Genomic DNA, 21,941 nt, shown 5'->3' with positions numbered 1-21,941 from the left:
GCCGTCTTTCTCCTTTAATATAAACTTTACTTTTTAAACAAAAAAAGTGCATAATTTGTGTAATTCTTTATTGCAAAATTTTTTATTTATTAAAAACTAATTTTAGTAAAATTTATTTTCGCTTTGTCCCTTTATTCTCTTCGGCGTCAGTTTCAATATTTGAAGTATCTGCTGCTTTTTCTAAGCGTGACTGACCTTCTTCATAAAAATCTATGTACGTAAAATCATTTATCAATATTTAATGAAAATGTAATTGAAATGTTTGCAACGAAAGCAGGCCCTATGAGAACGGGGTGCAGTTAGTGCACCGCATAAAGGTTAATGAATTTTAATGAAAAACCCATAAAAATTAATGAATTTTTTAGTTTTTGAAAAACACTAAAAGTTTTATAAAAAAACTAAAGGTTTTGTAAAAAAACTTTGTTAAGTTTTTTATTTATTAAGGTAAAACACCAGCATAAATATTATATAATATTTCTATAAACATACCAGGTATTTGTTTCACACAAAAAATTTAAAAATTAAAATGCATTAAACTCACTTTAAAATTATTCAATGAACTATATATTTGACAAATTTAAAACAAATTTTCTAAAATGACACATGCACAGACATTCTTTAAAAACTGATGGTCTGCAAGTATAATCAAAATTTTTGTTTTTAATTTAAGAAATCAATGATCATAAGCAATATCATAATGTCTAAGCAGAAAAAAAGCATTACCACCTTTTTTAACAGGTATCATCAGGCCTTTTTCCAAAAGTTCTTTTTTTGCAGAAAAATTGTTTTTAGGTTGGCTAATGAATTTACATAACAACTGTCTAAATAAGATGTTTCAAAACAATCAGGAAAAAACTTTCGAACTGAATGAGGATTTAGAGCCTTGCATTTTAAAAGATCTACCGAAACCTCTTTTACTAAAATAAACCCTTTGTCTTGAATTAAATAAACTCTGTCTCGTAGATTTAATGTGATCTTTTTACTTATCACTTGGACAGAAATTTCTTTACCATTCCTTTCTCTAAAAAAATTATCAAACTTTTTTCTTTCATCTAGTTGATTCACTATTTTGGCAACATTCTGATGTGATTTTCGCACCATTTTTTTAATTCGACTCAAAAAATTTTCAAAAGGAAAAGCTGATAGATGATCAAGACTCTCCCCAAAGTTAACACAATCATCAGCTAAATGAATCATGCTATGAACATTGTATGCTACAAAGATCTCCCTATACAAAATTTGCACTCCTCTAACAAACCATATAAGCAACTGTTCAGCATATGCCACTAACAATTCATTTTTCCTCATATTATCAAAAAGCAGTATGTGCATAGCAATTGAAAGAGAAATAAATAAGTCATAATTAGTTTTATTTATTTTTCCTTTTTAAAACAACAGGTCCAGCATAAAGCAGAAAGAATTGAAACTCTGTTGCTTTTCCACTTCTCAAGTTCATTTAAAGAGCGTGGTCTACGTTGAAAATTGGATGGTGTATAACTTCGCAAATTTATGAGTTCATTTGAAATACTGTCTTTAACAGTTTGACTTATTCTAATACATCGGAGACCTTTACACCAGTTTATTAGAAGTTTTTTAACTACCCCAAGACATATAAGGTGCATATTGTTCAATGGGAATCCAGTTACAAGCCAGTCAGTACGAAGTAAAGCAGTTGTTTTCAATAATCTTACACCATGTTTGTGTGTGCCAACTGCCACACATCTTTCACAGCTATGGTAGCCACTATGCCCCATAATGCATTTAACAAATGGTCTTGCAGGCGCATTACAAACAAAAGCTTTAATTCACCTGTTTATAATCATTAGTTTGCAATTTTTTCATTTCAAGAATAAAACCTTCAAAGTACTCATTCAAATTGTTTGGTTTTCCCTGACCATACCAAATAGCGACAGCATATGGTCCTTTTCTTATTATGGTCCTAAGTTGTAATTAGTATAGGCCAAATGGAAGTCTTTTTATTATTGTACATAGGTGCACCATATATACTTACAATTAGATCAAGCTTTTCCTTATTTCCAACTGTTGATATATAATAATCAATTACACTTTTAACTCCAAGATATATATAATCGCCTCCTCTGACATATAAAACATTAACTTTTTGAAGAGAATTTTGTAACGTCTACCTGCATTTTAGTATAGATAGAGTAAATTTATTTAAGTGAAATAAAAGTGCACCATCTTTTATACAGAAGCATTATCTTTTATACAGTATTTTAATGACCACTCATATAAAAAATCTTTTGGTAAAGTTAGAGTATCAATACTACTGTATAAACTATTTTCAACTGCAATGTCGTCAACATCACCATAATTAGATTCAACTTTACTTAAAAAAAATGTATCTTAGAGCGAAGTGATTAAAAACATCAATATATCGCTGCGCACATCTTCCGAAACTTCAAAAATCTTTTGAATGTCTGAATCTAGACGAACACAATTCTCTCTACCAACAATATTGCACACTTCAAGAAGATTTTTATTCTTTTTTCAGCATCTCGTTTTTCTTTCATAAATTCTCTCATGTATAGGCTTCTGTCACATTTAAGCACTACTACCTTTATTTTAATACATCATAAAAGAAAAAAAATAAACGAATTATTATTCTTATACAGAAAAAAAACGAATTTAAATTGCATTTTGTACTATATGATTTAAGTTTGCAGTCAGAATTTATCAGGCAAATACTTGCAGTCATAAACATTACTAATTTGCTATGATAATAGTAATGTTATTGTAATAAGCATTAATAAGCCCAATTGCTGCTAAGTTGTTACTTTTTCATGTAAAATTGATAAAATATCTATATTACGATGTTCTATTATCCTCAAATAGTTAAAGAACTACCCTTATTTCATTAGGATAATCTTTATTCAAGAACTGAAAATATAATTACTTAATATTATTAAATAATTTATTATTAATAAAATATGTTTTATTTTTCAATAAATTTTATATTCATTTCATACCGTAATATTATTAAAATTTGAGCAAACGTTTTATTACCACCAAAAATAACAAAAAAATCCCAGCAGAATGTGCTGTATGCTCAGCAAAGTACTGTTAGTAAACGGCTCAATCAATTTGTGAATAAACATTTATTTGCTGTTGATAACATTGCCGTTGCTACAACATCTATTTATTGTTGATCGCCGTTGATCGCTAATGTCAACGCAAAATCAACGTTGATCAACATTAAATCAACGCTTCATTTTTCAGAGGGATCGACTGCCATTTTTTACGTGTGTTTTATTTGTAGTTAAAAAGTTTTATGGAACTTTTTAATCGTTGTGTTAAAAAAAGAGGTTGATTCAAAATTTCTTAAATTTCAGTTAAAGTTAAATTGTATTTTGTTTACACTTATTCCAACTAACTGATAGCTGAGTGTAAAAAGGGGATTACAAATTAACTGAGTTTCGAAAATCTACTTTGCTATGGTTCCCATTTCTTTGGTGGTTTAGAATGTGAACCATTTCTAACCACCAAAGAAATGGGAACCTTGTGCATCCTTCCTAGGTCCATCATATTTTCATTGTAAAATTTGCTTACTTATTGCAATTAGGCAGCCTTAAGTTTGTTAAGCCGTTAATTTCTGCGACATCCATTTTTATTTTTTGTTGAGTTTTTGTTTTATTAAGTTTATATATTTTACCTTTCCAAAAAAATTAATTTATTGTTATTACTATTTTTTAAAAAATTCTTTGCCAGGTAGGGGTGCTATAAAAGTTTTGTGTATTACTTGCGATATTAATAAAGTGTTAATTATTTTTCTGCCTAAAGATAATTTGTATTTTTCAAAAAGAGCTATCCATCTTGTTAAAATGCTCCTTCAATTGGGTTTCTGTTATTTGAAAAAATATTACTAAGCTTTTAAAAGAGTTCTCGTCTAAATCGAAAATTAGACTTTATTTTAGCGCCTCTCAGCTAGCACACATACGTTGATAAAACGTTAGAACAATGTTGCGCGTTGCGTTGGCCCAGCATCGACCGCCAACGTTGTTTTTATATCATTTTGGTTATAAATGCGACGTCACCAACAACCAAAAAACAGTTCTGACCCAACGTTGTATTTCAAGTCAACATTGCGTAATATTTTACGTTGATTCAACGTTGTATTTTACGTTGGTAAAACGTTGTATTTTAAGTTGATTCAATGTTATATTTTACGTTTGCACAGCAATGTATTTTACTATTATTTTGTTTTCGGAATATTATTTTTATCGGAAATAAATTTATTTGTTTTTTTTATTTTGGCACATATGTATAGATAATCAATAAACATTATTTTAATAAACGCTTATAAATACATGCTCATTTAGCATGTATTTATATTTTGTCGTCAGCAATGTTGAGTTTTTATGATGACTTAACATTGCTGACGACGCATTTAATTGCCTATAAGGGCATAAAAATCAAACATCCATTATTTATGTTTGTTTTGATAGTGGCATGATTTTTTGTTATATAAAAAATGAAATATATATTACCAAAATATATTTCCATATTCAAATGAAAAATTTGAATAAAAATACTTCTTATAAATTGTACAAATAAAATTAATTATAAATATAAATTTGCATTTCTGCCTTTTCTCGATGCAAACACAATTGTTGATCGACTGTATAAAATCCAACATTGTTCCAATGTATGTGGATCAACATAGATCTAATGTATACAATTCAACGTTAATCTATACACATTGGATTAACGTTGCGTTACAAACATTGAAACAACGTTAATCCATATACATTGGATCAATGTTGATTTTTATACGTTGGATCAACGTTGGGCTTAGATCGGAAAAACAACCAAATTTTACAATTTGTTTTTACATACTTTGGACTAATGTAACTTTGCTAATTACTTTTATCACATTTTTATTAAAGTTTTAATTAATATAAATATGATAAAAATGATATTGGATCAACGTTGTATTTGCATTGAGAAAATAGACGACGTTCGCAATGTATTTACATACGTTGGCCCAAAGTAAGTGTGCTAGCTGGGCTGTGGCTTTTTAAATAAGCTTTAAAGCATGCCCGTTTTATCTAATGGAATCAATTCGGCTGAAAGAAAAGTTGGTGCTATTGGTGTATTGCTTTATTTTCGTTTCTCTTCCTTCAACATGCATACATTTAATACTTATTTTTCTTCTAACATAATTTGAAAGAATATCTGCCTAAATAATCTACAGTATTACTGACAAAAGACAACCTTGCGTTAGCTTTCCTAAATTATCTTTTATTGTGAAAACAAAACGTTTATTTAAGGTGTTTTCACATAAGATGTAAAAACTTTTCTAAATTTAAAATATTATAAACTATCAAACATAAAAGCTCTATAAAAGTTTATAATATTTTATAAGCTTTTATTTGATCTAAAGAATGTGTGCATCTAAATCACTTTTTTTAGCAGTGCTAATAAAATCTCTTCTTGCTATGTCTTAAGTATTGTGGCTTATCCTCTTCCGGCTAGTTGCCATGCAGAGGCCACATTACCAAGACACGTAAAGACAAGTTCAGCTCACTAAGGAGCATCATAACCCGCTTTGCAGACCAAGAATAAAGTGACTCGGGAAAAACGAAGAGATAATAAAGTGAAATTCAGGAGGAGTCGAGATAGAAAGATAGCATAAAGAAAGTGGATTGAAATTGCGCTAAATGTTAGAATGTGCAATACATACTGGTTATTAGGTCATCTAATTAATGTACGACAATAAACACAAATAGAACTGTACGTTTTTTGTGTTTTTTTTTTGTTGTTGCTTCGTTGTTGCTATGTATTATGTTTGGTAAAATATTTTTTAGTTTACTAGCCAAAACTAATGTTAGGATTTTGTAATCCACATTTGTAAATGACATGGGTCTTCAGTTTCCTATATTGTTTTTGTTTCCATTTTTAAAAATGCACGTTATCACAGCTTCTTTTTGAGAACTTGTCATCTCGTCAATTAAAAAGATATTATTTAAACTTCCAATCAAGTCTTTTATAATTATATTGAAAAAATGTTTGTAACTGATGATATTAAATTCTTAAATTGTCTGAACCGGGATTTCATATTTTTCATTTACCCTAGAGCTTGTTTTACCTCACTATCACAAATTTCAAAAAAAAAAAGAAGTTTTGTCATTTTCTTAGAACTTTTATAAATTTCAAGAAAACCTCTAGTAAACTTTCTTTTGGTTATTTTTATTCAGAGACATTGCTAAGCTAGGTCTAACCCGAAAAAAAATTTGCAGCACTTTTCTTTTCTTTAAATTTTGCATACTCTTGCTTGACTACAATACAATATTCTATAACTAGTTTAAAAATAAGTCAATTAAATTAGTTAATTTTAATTATGTTTTTTTTTTCGATATGGAAAAATGAAATATAATTTTTAAAATAACTATATTGATTGTTTTCATACTTAAACGCGCGTTTAGCATACTTAATTAAGGCGTTGACTTTGTAAAAGTAATGTCTGTCATTGAAGATCCGCATCATCCTGAACTTTTTTATTTTTTACACACGCCTACAGCCGAATTTTATTAAAATAAATCAGTAATATTAGAAAACAAATATTGCAATGTTTGCTATGCTACGTTTTAATAACGTAGCATAGCAATTTGAAAATCATCAAAATCTTTATTACTAAATTCATTAATTAGTTTGTTAAATAAATTTATTTCTAATGTAAATGTTAATTACAAATTAATCTATGCCACTAATTTTTATGGCCACATAGTTATAATTACTTTTCTAGTCATTACCTGAAAAATTTGGTTTTTGTATGATTTTTGTTTAAATAAAGCTGCAGTTTCGCGTGTAAAAACTTCTCCTGGTGAGCAATAAACCCCTATAACATTTTTAGGTTACATTACGTATTGTTACGTTACGTGCAAAATGTCCAATATTTTTACGTACCCGAGACGTAAGATTTTACGTAACGACTTGTAACATTGTTACGTAATAATACATGCAAAGTATCTGTTATATTTACGTAACCGAGACGTAATATTTTACGTAACGATACATAAGATTGTAACGTAACGTTAGGTGCAAAAATTTAATTTTTACGTAACCGAGATGTAACGTATAACGTATTAATACGTAACATTTAGACCTAATACGGTGTGATCATAGTCACCTACGGCGACTTCCAATTTGCGACATTTTGAATTATTGTATGCGATTACATCACTTATTAATGACATATATTTTAGTCTCAGCTTACACAGTTAAAATAGAAATAGTTAAAACAGTTGAAATAGAAACCTTCGTCTACAGAGTAAGGGGTAAACAGATAATGTTACAACAACAGCAATCACACTAAAACTTAAAACATTAACCATCAGTACTAATAATAATTCTTATATTACTTGATTGTAACAAAAACTTACCGTTATATTCTTATTATGACATGCTAATTAAAGAAACTGTCAAAATTGACATTATATACACATTTTTGATTGTGGAGTAATAAAAACACAAGAAATGTTGCACTAATTAAATAAAAAAAAAGCTAATAAGATTTTATTTTTAGAAAACGTTAAAACGTATTTAGATCTACGATATTGTAATTAATATCAATTATAAGTCGTTTATGAGTTATGTATATATATATATATATGTATATATATATATATATATATATATATATATATATATATATATATATATATATATATATATATATATATATATATATATTTCTTTGGTGCCCGACTAGGTATGCCTATAAGTCTGGCTTCTGCCTTGATTACTGCGCGTTTTGCATACATTGGCATTCGTTTTAATTGATCCCCGAGCGCCTCTGCTACCTTATGGATATTAGTGCGTTTTTGCGATCTTAGCTGCAGAGAATCTTTAAAATATAAAAACAAAATCTACATCTTTAAAAGAATAGAATCGATAAAAAAAAAAAAAGAGAACATTTATCTAATTATATAATTATTGAAATCACATTAGCACAACAGTAAAACTTTTTTTGACAAAATAAATAAATTAGGCGGCAAAACACTTCGAAAAATGCCCCAAATTATCCCCAAATTATTTTACTTAAAATAAAATAAATTTTCCCAAAATTTAGTCAAAAAAAAAACTATATTGCGTATTTGCCCATAGTTATTTTCTTCCTAAATCTTTTTTTTTTAACTTAAACAACATTTATAAAAAAACCGGAATACATAACAATCTAAAAAAAATTTGGGTCATTATCACATAAGAAATTTTGTTTTCAGAAAATATTGAGATTTACCTTGCGCTCAAAGCCAAGTAATTTGGAAATAATTTAGCCCATTTTCCGGGGTTTTTTGCTGCTTGAGCACAAGATAAATGTCAATATTTTTAGAACTTTTTTTTGTAATCGCATTTTTTTCATATTTGCTCCATATTTGGTTTTTGTGTGTTTTCGTTATATAATAAAAGTTTTTTTGAACACCACTAATGTCTAGTTTAAAAGCCAAAAAATTCAAGCATAATTTTAACTATCATTGCTAATTGTATATGTATAAATGTACTTCTAATTAGGAGTCGTTCATTAAGTACGTACGCTTTTATTTCAAACCTTCTTCTCCTCCCCCGCATTTTGATACACGCTTTTTTTTAGTACTCTCCACCTCAATAAAAGAACCTACGCTTTTAACGTACCAACCTTTTTTTTAGTTTAGTGTCTTCTTTCTTTTAAAATTGCCCCCTGCCCCTGCCCCCCTCCCCCAATCGTATTTACGCCATTTACAGATATAAATATAAGGTACAGGCGCAATGGAGTGTTCATACATCAATTGTGTATTGTTTCATGTAACTCAAAATAATGCTTTTCTACCGCATTTTAATCAAAAAAGTTGCAAAGAAAACTTGAGTATTAAAAACGTTTTGGCGTCTTCGGATTTAGTAACGATTTACTTCATTTATAAGACTTAAAAGAAGTTTCCTTTTAAGTCAAACCTACTAGCAATCTGATTCAGCTATTTTATAATATAAAGGAATTATTTATGATGTTTTTATATAAAAAGAATTAAGTCTATTTAAAGTTATTAAATTTTTTAGATAGTTCCGTATTGATTAAAAATTAATTCGGGAACAAATTTTTATTGCACCTTCTAATATTGCGTGCAATCCTGTCCGCTGTCTTTATGCTATCTTACTAAATCAACTACTTCTATATTTCACTTTAACATAACTTCGTTCTTCCTAAAATCACTTTACTCTTGGTCTGTAGAGCGGGTTAGGACGCTCCTTTTAGAGCCGAACTTGTCTTTGCGGTCCTTGGTAATGTGGCATCTATATGGCAATTAGCCGGAGGAGGATAAACCACAATACCAATTCTCGAATTTAACGCGTTACAAATTTAACTTATAATACGTTACCTTGCGTCTATCTTGATACTTGTTAGAGTGTAACCAATTAAGATGTAATGTTACGTTAAAAAAATCCATTTATGTCACGTAGTTTAGTTACGTCTCGAATCTATATTTAGTAACGTTACGTTACGTCTTATTTGGTTACACTTTATAAAGTTAAAAAGAAAACCAGTTGAGACGTAACGTTGCGAATTGAGAATTTTTTTATTTTCGTGACAAAGTAACCAATTGAGACGAAGCTTTTTTACAATAAAAATAAAATAAAATATGATTTTTAGCAATACGGTATTATAAAATAAACATTTACTGCATTATCAAGTTTATATACATAATATTTAATTAAAAGTTAGAGAATGTAACCTTGTTACCAATTGTAACCGATTAAGACGTAACGTAACTTTAAAATATTATAGGGGAAATACATCTTCCCTTGACATTTTTTAATAAATTAATGTTTTCATTATTTAAGTGTTACATTTATTTTCCTGAACGAGAAAACTATTAAATAACTAATTTTTGGAATTATTAACAATTGTTCAAAGCTTACTTCCGTCCTTTTGTGTGTGCGTGTGTGTTTATAATTGTGTATAAATTACAAAACTATCGTGCAAAAACCTCAGTAAACAGCATTATATTAGTATAAAACAAAAGTAAAGAAGAAATATATATAATCATGCCTTACCATACCAAACCAAAGCCCATTGCTTTACTTTTTATAATTCTTTATTTAGTCTTGCCATTTTGGTATTTCGTTCTTAAATAAATTAAAGCCACCTTGAGCGAAAAGTTTTAAAACACGATATTTCGACACAACCCAAACAAACCGTTTTCCAACATTTTTTACATTTATCCCTTCCGTTTTTTTTGGTTATTTTTTTAACCTTTTGCACGCGTTACAACTAGTGTGTGTAATTTAGCTTGTTCAGCTTTTCTAACTTTTTTTCTGACTCTGACTCGTTTTCAATTTTAACTTCTTTATCTTCATTTGATTCATATGAGTATTCCGGAAGCAGAAATATATATTTTTATTGCAACAAACTAATAGTTGTAAGGAGTGGCGTAGCTACATATTTAGCGCTTGGATCAAGTAAAATTGGTGCGCCCACTCTTTTCTTGAAGTAAGTTGAGAAAAGATAATAAAAAATTGTGTTTAAATCATAGTAGTTAAATACTATATAGAATAGAATAACCTTAAATATTTCTTACTGAAGATACCAAAATTTTAATTTCATTCAAAGTTTTATTCAAATTATGGCAATTTTGATTCAAAACATCATTCAACGTATCACATTTTTCTTTGGAAAAAGCCATGCGTTTAGTAATCTTGGTGTTTTCGAATAAGTTAACATTCTTCTAATATGGACATTAAAATAAATATTTTATTGTCAAAAATATTTTTTCATAGAAATAGCAATTTATTTAAAACTAAACTTATTCTAAAATTATAGACATTCTTAGTTTCTAGCATATAGTTTGAATTTTTTTTTTCCCAATCTAATGAGTATTTCAATGTTTTCTCAATATTTTTTCGTTATTTTATCAGCCTTCACCAAAAAGCGTATTTTATTGTTTTCATTCCTTAACTTTTCAAAGCTTAGTCCACTACTATGGCACACCTGCTGAACATCATCTACAAAAGATTGTTTTACCGTTGGATTGTTAGGCTAATATTCAATAATATCATTTGTCGATTTGTTATCCAAAAGACAAATTAATAAATTCAGTTTATTCTGGTGAATGCATTTTGATACGTCTTGAATTTTAAATAACGAGTGTAAATAATTTTTGCAATGTTTTGAAAGCAACTTTAATTCGCTCCTTCCGATTTTGTCTAGGTTATGCATTGTTACGTCATTGGTTTAATAAAGTTCTAGACCGTAGTTTAATGTTGGTACTACCAAGGTTTGATATAATTGTGTCATAGATTTTGGATGAGCAAAACGGATTCCAGATTGAACAAAAACTTGGACAGCAACCAGAAATTTAAATATTTTTTCAGCACTTATTACCCGATCAAGTTAGGCAAATGTTTGGTGCTCTGTATCCCATGTGAACCCTAAGTGTTTAAGTCTGTTGTGTAAATTTATTCAATTTCCATCGAGAGATATTGTGCAGCTTTGTAATTATTGTTTACCTCTCAGGAGGAACTCTGTTTTATCAGGGTTTAGTTTTATGCAATTTAAATTGCAGTATATATTACAAGTTTTTAATAATTTTTCCAGATCAGATAAAGTTGAGCATAAAAGTATAATATTATCAGCATACGCTACCACATAAGTGAAGTTAAATATATAGACGTACCTAGATTACTTTAATTTTTAATGGATTTGAGAAGGTCCTGGGTATAAATATTATAAAGTTGCGGTGATAGAAATGAACCTTGTCGTACTCCTTGTTTAAATAAAACTCAATTGATTTGCAACCTTGGTGTGAGACAGTTGCACTGCGATTATAGTATTATAAAAAGATTGTCCTTACTATATGCAAAGGTAGTTTTTTATTGAAGTACTTATTAAAAAGAATTTCCCTGTTTACAGCTATCAAAGGCTTTTCTGCATCCAATGAGCATAAATAAACAGGTGAGTTTTTACGGTTGTAATGTTTGGTAGTTTCACTAATTACAAAATCTGCATGCAGGGTTGAAGAGTTAGATTTAAATCCAAATTGTAGCAGGTGAGTGTTCTTGATCTACGGACATGTTATTCAAATGAGATATTCTAAAATTTTTGTAAAAATAGGTATTATACTAATACCTCGATAGTTGTTTGGGTAAACCAAAGGCTTTTTGTGTGATTTAACTAGTGGTATAATAATATATGAAGTTATTGATTTCGGAGCCCATCCATATTCGATTGAGAAATTAAAGAAATTAATTAGCCAATGCGTCAATTCGTCACGGTTTGCAAGTTTCATATGTTCAGCTGAGATACCAAATGAGTCGCTAGACTTATTTGATTTTTAGACAGAAATAATTGTTTTAATATTTTGTTTAGTTTTTATTACATTATCACGCTTTGTGCACGATGGGATTTTTTGGGTTATATTGCTTTGAGTAATTTGAGGAGTGTTGAATAATTTTTCAAACCTACTTGCAAATCCTGTGGTAATAGTTACGTTATGCTTTTTATTGTTTATTGTGAATAATTGTGAGTTTATATCGTTTTTAATAATTTTAAAAAGCATTCCAAAAGGTTTTTGGTTTGATATTATTTAGTTTTTCAATTACAACGTATTGCTTGTTGAGTTTATAGTTTTGAGCTAACTTAACGGCTTTTCGAAATTTTTTGAACCATTTTATACATATTATTAGTTATATAATTAGAATATTTTGGAAACCCGGTATCTCTCCATTTTCGAAAATGATACAGAACCTTTTTATTTTGGCTTAAATTGGGAGTCCACCAGGGTTTAGAACAAATACGTTGTTTTTCTGGTTGTGGTATTCGCAATGAGCTGCAATTGCATTTTTGATAATAATTTTATAAGATTCGTTTAGCTCGTTTTTATAATTGCCAGTTCTAAGGTTTAGGTTATTAAAACTAGAATTTAGGTGGTCATGGTATGAATTCAAAAAACTGTTACTACTTCAGGCATAACTTGGAATATAACTTTTTTCTCCTGCTATTTTGTTAATATTTTCTTGAGGTTGGCAACAGATAAGTTTAACAAAGATTGATATTATATAGATTGAAAATACTTTATATATTTTGAAAGAATTGTTTAACAATACATTTCCAATACATAAGAGATGTATTTTTTGTAAGAGAAATGTGATCTATGTAAGAAGAGTTCGGTAAGGTATTATGTTAATATGTATATGTGGAACTAGAGCCTTCAGTTACATCAACTAATTTTAGGTTTTAAAATCCGTTAAAACCACTAAGTAATTGCTTTTCTTAGAACATGATTTTTCAAACAGATTGTATATTCGTTTAGAAACGATTGGAAGTCACTGAGCACAACAGTTTCACCATATTTTTTATAACTTATTAAAAGTCGTTTTGATGTGTCCAGCTAACTTTTGTATTTTTTCAGAAATTTTTTATTGTTACGCGATAAAGATAGGTACATACCAATGATTATAATGCTGGTAAGGTTTTTGGTTAATTTTAATGAAAATATATGGACATCTTCGTAAATAATTATGATACTTTAAAATAAGTCTTTTCGCTCAAAGAATGCATTTTCGCTAAATGGTCCGTCATGTGCGTGTTTATTTGCTTGGTGAAAATAAATAGAGTGAGAATTTTTATGTATATTTGTTATCAATGAGTATGCAAGTTTCAATAGCCAATGCTTGCATACAAAAGTCTCATGAGTATTTATAACAGAACTTGTATATTCAAGATTTGACTTGAGTCTATTACAACTAAAAGTGCACATATTGAATGTTGTCGGAAGTTTTTTTTCCTTAAAATTTAAATCTTTTTTTTCTATTAAAATTTCTAATTAGACTGTCGCATGAAAGCTTTAGAGTGATGTAGGAATTGTGGCAACTGTTTTTCGGTATTTTGATGTTGTTTTAGTGTTTCTCAATGCATTCTTAACGGTTTAATAATAATGTTATTATCCCATTCATCAGGTTTCAGTATGATTTCTTTGTCTCTCTTTTTGATTTTCACTTTGAAGGAACAGTTGTACATGTTTTCTGTATAACCTTGATTTCTAAAGGTGTAACAAACAGTTGGAGTTAAAATTAGGCCTCTGTTGTTAACTACTTTATTTCCGAAAACGAGTTCTATCCTCTGCTTATCTATATTGATCCTTTCGACTTTATTATATTTTCCAATTACTTTGAAATCTTGAATGTCTGCGGTGAAGTCGTTTTCTTTTGGCTGTTTAGGCTTTGCATTTTAACAATGGTAGCGAAGGAATTTTATTTCTATTTCTTTTTGAAACTTGAATTTTGTTTTTACGTTTGAGCATGGTTTACCACAAGATTGTTTAATGACGTTTTTTGTAGGTTCAGCCTCTGAAAAATTATTTTCACTTTGTGCACAATAATCGAAACTTATATTTGGAATATTAATTTATATTTCGATAGAAAGATACTCCGGATCGTGTAATTGCTCGTTGCATAACGATATGGTGAACAAATAGAACTCTATTTTGTATCTTTTACAGAGACTTTTATTAACAGGATTTTCATATTCTAGTTATCTTTATTTCGTCTAATTGCTCAATATCAAATATGTCAAGAATTTTAGCTAATAGACGTTCACGAAGATTTCGAAATAAGTTTTTCGGAACTAATATCACATTTCGAGCCAGTAAATCTTTTTGGTAAGAACAGATTTTTTCAATGTTCAAATAATTATCTTCAAATGCATAAATCTCGGATTTTAAATACGAGAATATCTTACTGAATGATCTTGGCGCTATATTTTTATTGTAAATGAAATCTTTTTTTTGATCAATTTATTTATAAAAAGACATATTTTGAATATTACTTCTATACTTTTTTCTCTTTCTTATTAACTCAAATACTACTAGAAGTTTAGGTGTGTTTTTTTCCGTTTGCTAACAGTCTAAAGAAGATATAAAAGTTTACTCATTAGTTATAAAATAACTTATCTTTTTTTGAAAGTTTTTAAAATTTCCGAGAATTTTTTATCTCTGCTATTCAGTATAGTTTATAAAAACGCTTGTTTAGAGAATCTGGTTAAAACTTATTTAAAGCAAACTTTACTAATAATATCAAGTTCCTATTAAATAACGTTTAATTGAATTAGTTACTTATATTCGAAGCGCCTTTTAAAATCTTTGTAAATCGGAGAGTTCTTTTTTTAAATTGTATAATTTTTAAAAAACAATATAATTTATTTAAAAAAGTTGCATAATTTTTTACATTCACCTTGTTGTACTATAGTGAGATGGACATATAGTAGTATAGCAACTAGCTGGATTTAGATAGCAACTACCTGAATTACAAAAATAAAATTAGAAAAAAAAAATATCTTTAATAGTTATACAATAATCTTAGAGACTCGAGTTTTTATGAGTAGCGGTAGCGCAGTGGTTAGTGCTCTTGCCTCAGAAACTATAGATGGTTCATACCAACTCTAAGCAAGCTTTATAACATCGGTAAGGAAAGAGGTGTGAACTTCCTTTTAAATGATTTTCCGCCTTTTTTTGTGTTCATTTAACAGTATTTCTGGTAAAAATGTCGTTGGTACATAATATATGAAGGACACGGAAACTCGAAGAGGATCGTAAGATCCTGTCACCGAGAACAAAAATAATAAACCAATTATTTTAAAATTTATAAAATGAAAAGTAAATACCGTTTTAGAAAACCTTCATACAAAAAACAAGGTATCTGAATTATAAAACACCCTTTAACAAATTAATAAAAAATAAAATCAAATATTTTAAATTACATTTTGTTAACAATTATAAAAGAGGAACGAGGTCAGAAGAACTCGAAAATACTTTCCATTGAGAAAATAACATTTTTTTAGTTTGATTTTGAAAGTAGAAAAATTCCAACTTTAGGAAAAATCAAAATTTTATAAAGCTATTTGGTTCCACAAAAATTATCATGGTCTTATCATAAGGCATTGCTTTGTGATAAGACCATTTGAACTTCTTGGGGCACCTAAAATAAAATTAAAAAAAATTCTCTTACAAGAAAACATTTCTTTGATACCGAAATTTTCTTTTCTCTTAATTTATTTAATCTTACTATGTTAAGAAATTATTTTCTAATTATGTTTTATTGCTTATTTATGTTACATTTAGATTTTTAAAATCTAAAAAAAAAACATACGTAACCAAAACTTTAGATTTTTATTACTTTTTTAATGTTACAAAAGGTTGATCATTACATATCCATTTTATAAATATAGAAAAAAAATTCACCACCGGCAAAAGGGACTCTGCCAGTGAAGAAAGAAAAGCCGGCATCCGAGAAGCCTAAATGTGATAACTGTGGAAGCGAAGACGACTTGATTAGTTTCTTTTTCTTACATGTTAATTATTGTATTAAATGTTATCATGCACTAGGTGCCAAAGCGTTATTAAAATAATAAAATTAAAATTAGATAGTGCTTTACTTAAAGTTTTTTATAAAAAGCCAAGAAAATAGAAATAAGGAACTATTTATAAAATAAACAACGCTAGATTTAACTAATAAACAAAACGAAAGATATCACAAATTTTACACACAGAGCTTTAAGTTAAACGAAAAATCAAATCAGCGAGTTAAGTTTACTGAGATTTGCCGCATAAAAGACTTTAAGATCAGTTTTTTAATTAAATTTAGCGTTGCCTAAATTATTGAAACTCTGTAACAACATATCAAAGAATTTAGAAATTAAACTTTTATATATATATATATATATATATATATATATATATATATATAAATATAATTTATACTTTTTTAAGAAGTTAATCTTAATAATGGATAAAAACCCAAAAAACTTTTTAAAAAATAAAATAGTAATTTTGAACTGTTTTGTATATTTTAATGAATTTCAAAAATCATAGCTATATCTGAAAACTTATTTACGTATTAAAATTTAGATTTTTTTAATTAGTAAAAATATCGATTTTAAATAGTTAATTTAATTTTTATTAGTAGTACACCTTTATAAATGACAACGGTTGCAAAAAAATTCTAATAAAGTTCATAGATAAAAATCTTATTTGGCTTCTTGTTATATTTTAAAACAATATGATGAAATAGTCCGCTTTTAATTCAGTTTTATCTCCAAATTTTTTGCCAAAAGTTATTTTTTAGTTTTTAATCATGTTAAAAGTAGATAGAGTTTAATGCAGAACAAAACGAGTAAAAAAATGAAAAAAGATTTTTAATGTAAAGGTGCCTCCTCTTTTTATATTGTAAATCCTCCCTTTTAAAGTGCTAATAATGAATCTTTTGTTTATAATGAAACTGACATCTCCAATACGTCGAGTTCTCCTTATTACAAAGTTAAAGCTCTTTTCAACTCATCACCAGAAAAGAATTTCCATTTCAAAAACAAAGATGTGACTGGTTACAGATTAGTTAACTGTTCTCTTTTGTCTAATGCTGTACGTGTTTTGGGCTGCTTAACCTGTTTACAAATAACTTTAACAATAAGTGAAAACAAAAATAAAAATCGAGGAACGAAATGTGTGAACTTTCTGTGAACTTTCAATTGTTTTTTCAAAACGATGGTATCAAAAAGTCTTTTACATTTCTAATCTAGCCAATAAAAAAGGAAGCTTTGTATAAATAAGTTAAGTTACTTGTTGTTGCGTTGGTGTCCAACCCGGACAAGGATGATTAAAAAATTAAAACTTATTCAATTAAAACAATGTTTTAGAAAAATGTGTAATTTCTTTTCAAACGTTACTTTGACTTCAGTTGAATATAACTGAACAGGCGGTTTTTGGGCCAAAAACATTTATAGCTAATTTACAACCATAAATTATGCTGTTGTACAAAAATGCTATAGTTAATTTTTTAAACATAATTTCTGAGCTTAAAAATTTTTTAAAAAATAATTTGACTTTTTTTAATTTTTTTGTTTTTACTTTTTTTTTTTAATTGTTTCAATTTTTTTTTCAATTATATTACTTTTTAACAATTATTTTTATTTTTTTACTTTTTTTAAAAAAATTATTTTATAAAAACTTTGTAAATTTAATTCAAATTTTTTAAGTTAAGCCTGATAGTAAAATTGTTCTTTTAAAGTATAAAAACTTCCAGATTGTCCAATTTGTTCATTCCCAAAGTTTAATGTAACCATTAATCTTCCTCCCTGTTTTTTACATACTTATCAATTCTTTATTGTCAACCCATGAGTTAAGCGTCTCACGGTACCCATACCACTTTACAATTGATTTGTTTTTGAGTTGACGAATAACTTTTTCAATCGTAAGTATTTTTTGATTAGTTTTTTACAGTTCTTGTTCATAAAAAGTACGTTGTATTTCTTCACTATTGTCGTCAGTTATTTTATACGTTGGTGGATCTGTGAACTGAATATGTGACACAGTAAAAACCTTCTCAGTCCATCTCAGTGTATATCCTTTTTCAATTGTTACCTTCTTATTAGTTATCATAACTCTATCACCAGTTGAAAATGTTGATTTAACGGGCTTTGATCATACCTTTCCGTTTAGATTAAAACCAAACATATTCTCATTCTTTTTATCGCTAGCTGCAACTGGTGTCATTTTAATTAAAGAATGCCTTGTGTTGTTGTATTTATTTACCATTTCTAAAACGTTGATACATTTTCTAGTAGAATTAGCTGAAAAACACTTAAACATTTTCTCATTCATTGTTTTATTCCAACGTTCAGCGACACAATTTTTTTCTTCATATTAGTTGAATATGACTGAACACCCAGCGCTTTAACATGCTTATTATAAAGTTCTAACCCTTTATCAACCCATATTTTAATACACTTTCTTTCTATCAAGATTTTACTTTATGCATCAGCGAAATCAACTCCAGATTTATTATTTAATGGAACAATCCATCCATACTTTGAAAAAATATCTATCACCGTTATTAAGTATTTTATACCGTCATTGAATTTGGAGAAAGATTGCATGACAACTAAATCAACAGCCCGTATTTCATCAATTCCATTTACAATAACTTTTCTTATTCTGAATTATTTTACAACCGGTGTTTGAAATTCGTTTGCAAGTTTGTCAGTCCACTTTAATTCTTTATCTTTGTCATTTTTACAGATCGTTGATAGTTTTTTTGAATACCCAACCCAAACTTGGCTTTAGTTGATATAATAGGTTTTATAATATCTTGTTCAGTTCTTTCGCGTATTGTTGGATTTTTTAAAGCATCCATTTCTTCATGCATACTTTTATCAGCTTCTTTTTTTTATTTTTTTATTTTTTTTTATGCATATACTTTGCCGTTTAAAAAATGCTACAATACAAAAATGTATAAATAAATAATTATATGGCCGGGGCAAAAAGAAGACAAAAGTAGTCTTATCACTAAGCCTCGTAGTTTACATCGCAGTTTTACATTATAAAGCAGTAGTTTTATAAGATCAATATTTTATTATACCGTTAAAAATTAATTGAACTATATTTTTATTTAATTAACAAATTCGTTTTGCAGTATTTGTAAAGTATTTATAAGCAAGATCATGATGATAAGCTGTTTTATCAACTCTATCTAGAGGTTTACTCCATTCTTTATATGCGCCAGTAGAAGTTAATTGTTCATCTAAACTAGTAACAGGACATGCCAAGTTCAACCAAGTAAATGCACTTCACCTGGGAAATTTGCCAATAGTATATTAATTTTACTTGTTGCTAAATTAATTGAACTAACTAACTCACCTCCTGTTTTCGCTGATACGAATTTAGTTTTTGTTTTTCCACAAATAGCGCAAGTTCCACGTAGCATACTTCTTTTGTTTTTACTTACAACATTTTGTAAGTTTGGTGTATTGGTTTTGTTTTTGCATTTAAAACAGTACATTTTTTTTTACATAGAGTAAATAAAAAAAAAAAGATATTATAGATTTATCATGGAATGTAAATAACAGTAAGAGAAATAATAATAAGTTGTTACCTAAAAGTATAAGACGAATTATTGTTGGAAAGTTAGGTTGCGGAAAAGCTACTTTAATATTGAATTTACTTTTAAGACCTGGTTGGCTAGACTTTAAAAATTTACAAGTTTTTGGAAAATCTCTTTTTCAACTAGATTACAAAATACTAAAAAGATTTTTTTTTTTAAATTACAAAAAAAAGTTATTCTTAAACTATTAAGTTACAAAACAAAAGAGAAAAAGTAAATGCAAACCCTAAGTTTATAATTAAAGACATTTCAAAAAATTCAAATAAGAAAACAGATATGGAGGCAAGTTTTTTGAAACAGCTGATGATGTACCAGATCCTGATGATCTTGATATTCATAAGAATATTTTGATGATATTTGATGATTTACAATTATCAAATCGAAATAAGTGTGAGAAATATTATATAAGAGGAAGACATAATAATGTATATTGTTTCTATCTTGCACAAAATTATTTTATGTTACCTATTCAAACAATACGAGAAAATTTTATTTGCATATATCCACAAGATTCAAAGAATTTAAATCATATTTATAAAGATCGTGTTTTTAGTGATATGACGTAAGACAAGTTTTTAAGATTTTGTAAGGATGCCTGATTAGAGCCTCATGGATTTTTTTTTATAGATCTATCTTCTAAAAGAGATTATGCAAAATATAGAAGTGGATTAGGTAATTTTTATATACCAACTTGTTATTTTTAAAGTTTTCATATATAAAAACAAAATGTTTTTTTATATATTGTCAAGTTGAAATAGTAATAACATAAAAACTAAGTTTGCTCCTATTTTTTAACTTAGACAAGATAAAGAATATGAAATGGCTTTAGTTAGTTTAAATTACAGTTTTGCTAATATTGATTCCTTCATATAACAATTTTAGATATAGCACAGATAATGGAGCAACTTGGCATGATATAAACGTCCCAACAGGGTGTTATGAGATTACTGATATAAATGGATATGTTTGATTGATTTTGTCAGGAAACGACCATATAAGCGCAGGAGTTACAGGTATTAAACTTGAAGGAAATAATACCACATTAAGATCAGTTTTAAATATTACATGGTTATAAAGTTGATTTTACAACTTCAAATTCAGTTAGAACTGTTTTTGGTTTAAACAGTGGATTAAATTCATCAGGTTACCGTGAATCAACTAGTATAGTAAACATACTAAGTGGTAATATTATACGTGTTGCTTGTGATATAATAGAATCATCATATATAAATAGAGGAACAGAAACTGTTATATATTTATTTTTCCCAACTGTAAGTCCTGCATTTAAATTGTCACGGCGCATAGGAACATGCTCTAAGACCTTGAAGCACATCCCCAGAAATTTTTTTTTTGATTATCATTAGAAAACATTACTTCATTTAAAAAATGTAAACAACAACTTTTTTTAGTGGGGGCTTATGCAGAAATTACATATTTCAAGAGAGTGCCCAGAAAAAATCTCGTTCAAGATGGGTAACTAAGAAGTATGGGGCATACTCAAATTTCTAGTACGTTGATACTGATTTCGGACGAGGATGACTTGCAAAAATTTTGGGTAAATGGAGCTTAACTAACCTTAACTTAACTTACTATAGTTGCTATACATATGCTTTAAAAGTTAGTTTAATTAACAAGTAGTTACTTAAGTTAGTGTAATAAACAAGTAGTTACTTAAGTCAGTTTAATTAACAAGTAGTTACTTAAGTTAGTTTAATTAACAAGTTAGTTGCTTTAAAAGTTAGACCTGAATACAAGAGTTATTAGAGGGAAAAAATGTGAATGTTTTATTTGTGAAAATGGGCGCAAATCAAAAATGAAAAAAATATTGGCCTTTACGGTTGAATGTGTGCGGAAAAATCTGTTTTTCAAGGCGCTAAAGATGTTTCAAATAAACCTACAGAAAGACTTATTTGTCAAGAATGCTATGCCCAAATGGGACAAGGAATTCCACATCGATGCACGAAATTAGAAAGACAAAAGAATTTGACTGCCATTGTAAAATCAACATCCCCAACAATACA

The 21,941-nt window shown here is 28.0% G+C and overlaps 1 protein-coding gene across 1 annotated transcript in view; it reads left to right on the top strand.

The window, feature by feature from the left end:
- LOC136091400 (TNF receptor-associated factor 3-like) overlaps nucleotides 1-16,419 on the top strand; it is a 134,780-nt gene extending 118,361 nt beyond the window's left edge. Inside the window, exon 10 of the mRNA XM_065818914.1 lies at nucleotides 16,214-16,419. Coding sequence (XP_065674986.1) covers nucleotides 16,214-16,393 — 180 coding nt within the window. The 3' untranslated portion in view covers nucleotides 16,394-16,419. The remainder of the gene's footprint in view (nucleotides 1-16,213) is intronic.
- Nucleotides 16,420-21,941: the final 5,522 nt, after the last annotated feature.

The sequence above is a fragment of the Hydra vulgaris genome, chromosome 15 (genome assembly GCF_038396675.1).
Source record: "Hydra vulgaris chromosome 15, alternate assembly HydraT2T_AEP".
Classification (NCBI taxonomy): Eukaryota; Metazoa; Cnidaria; class Hydrozoa; order Anthoathecata; family Hydridae; genus Hydra; species Hydra vulgaris.
This window is presented reverse-complemented; position numbering and strand designations above follow the sequence as displayed.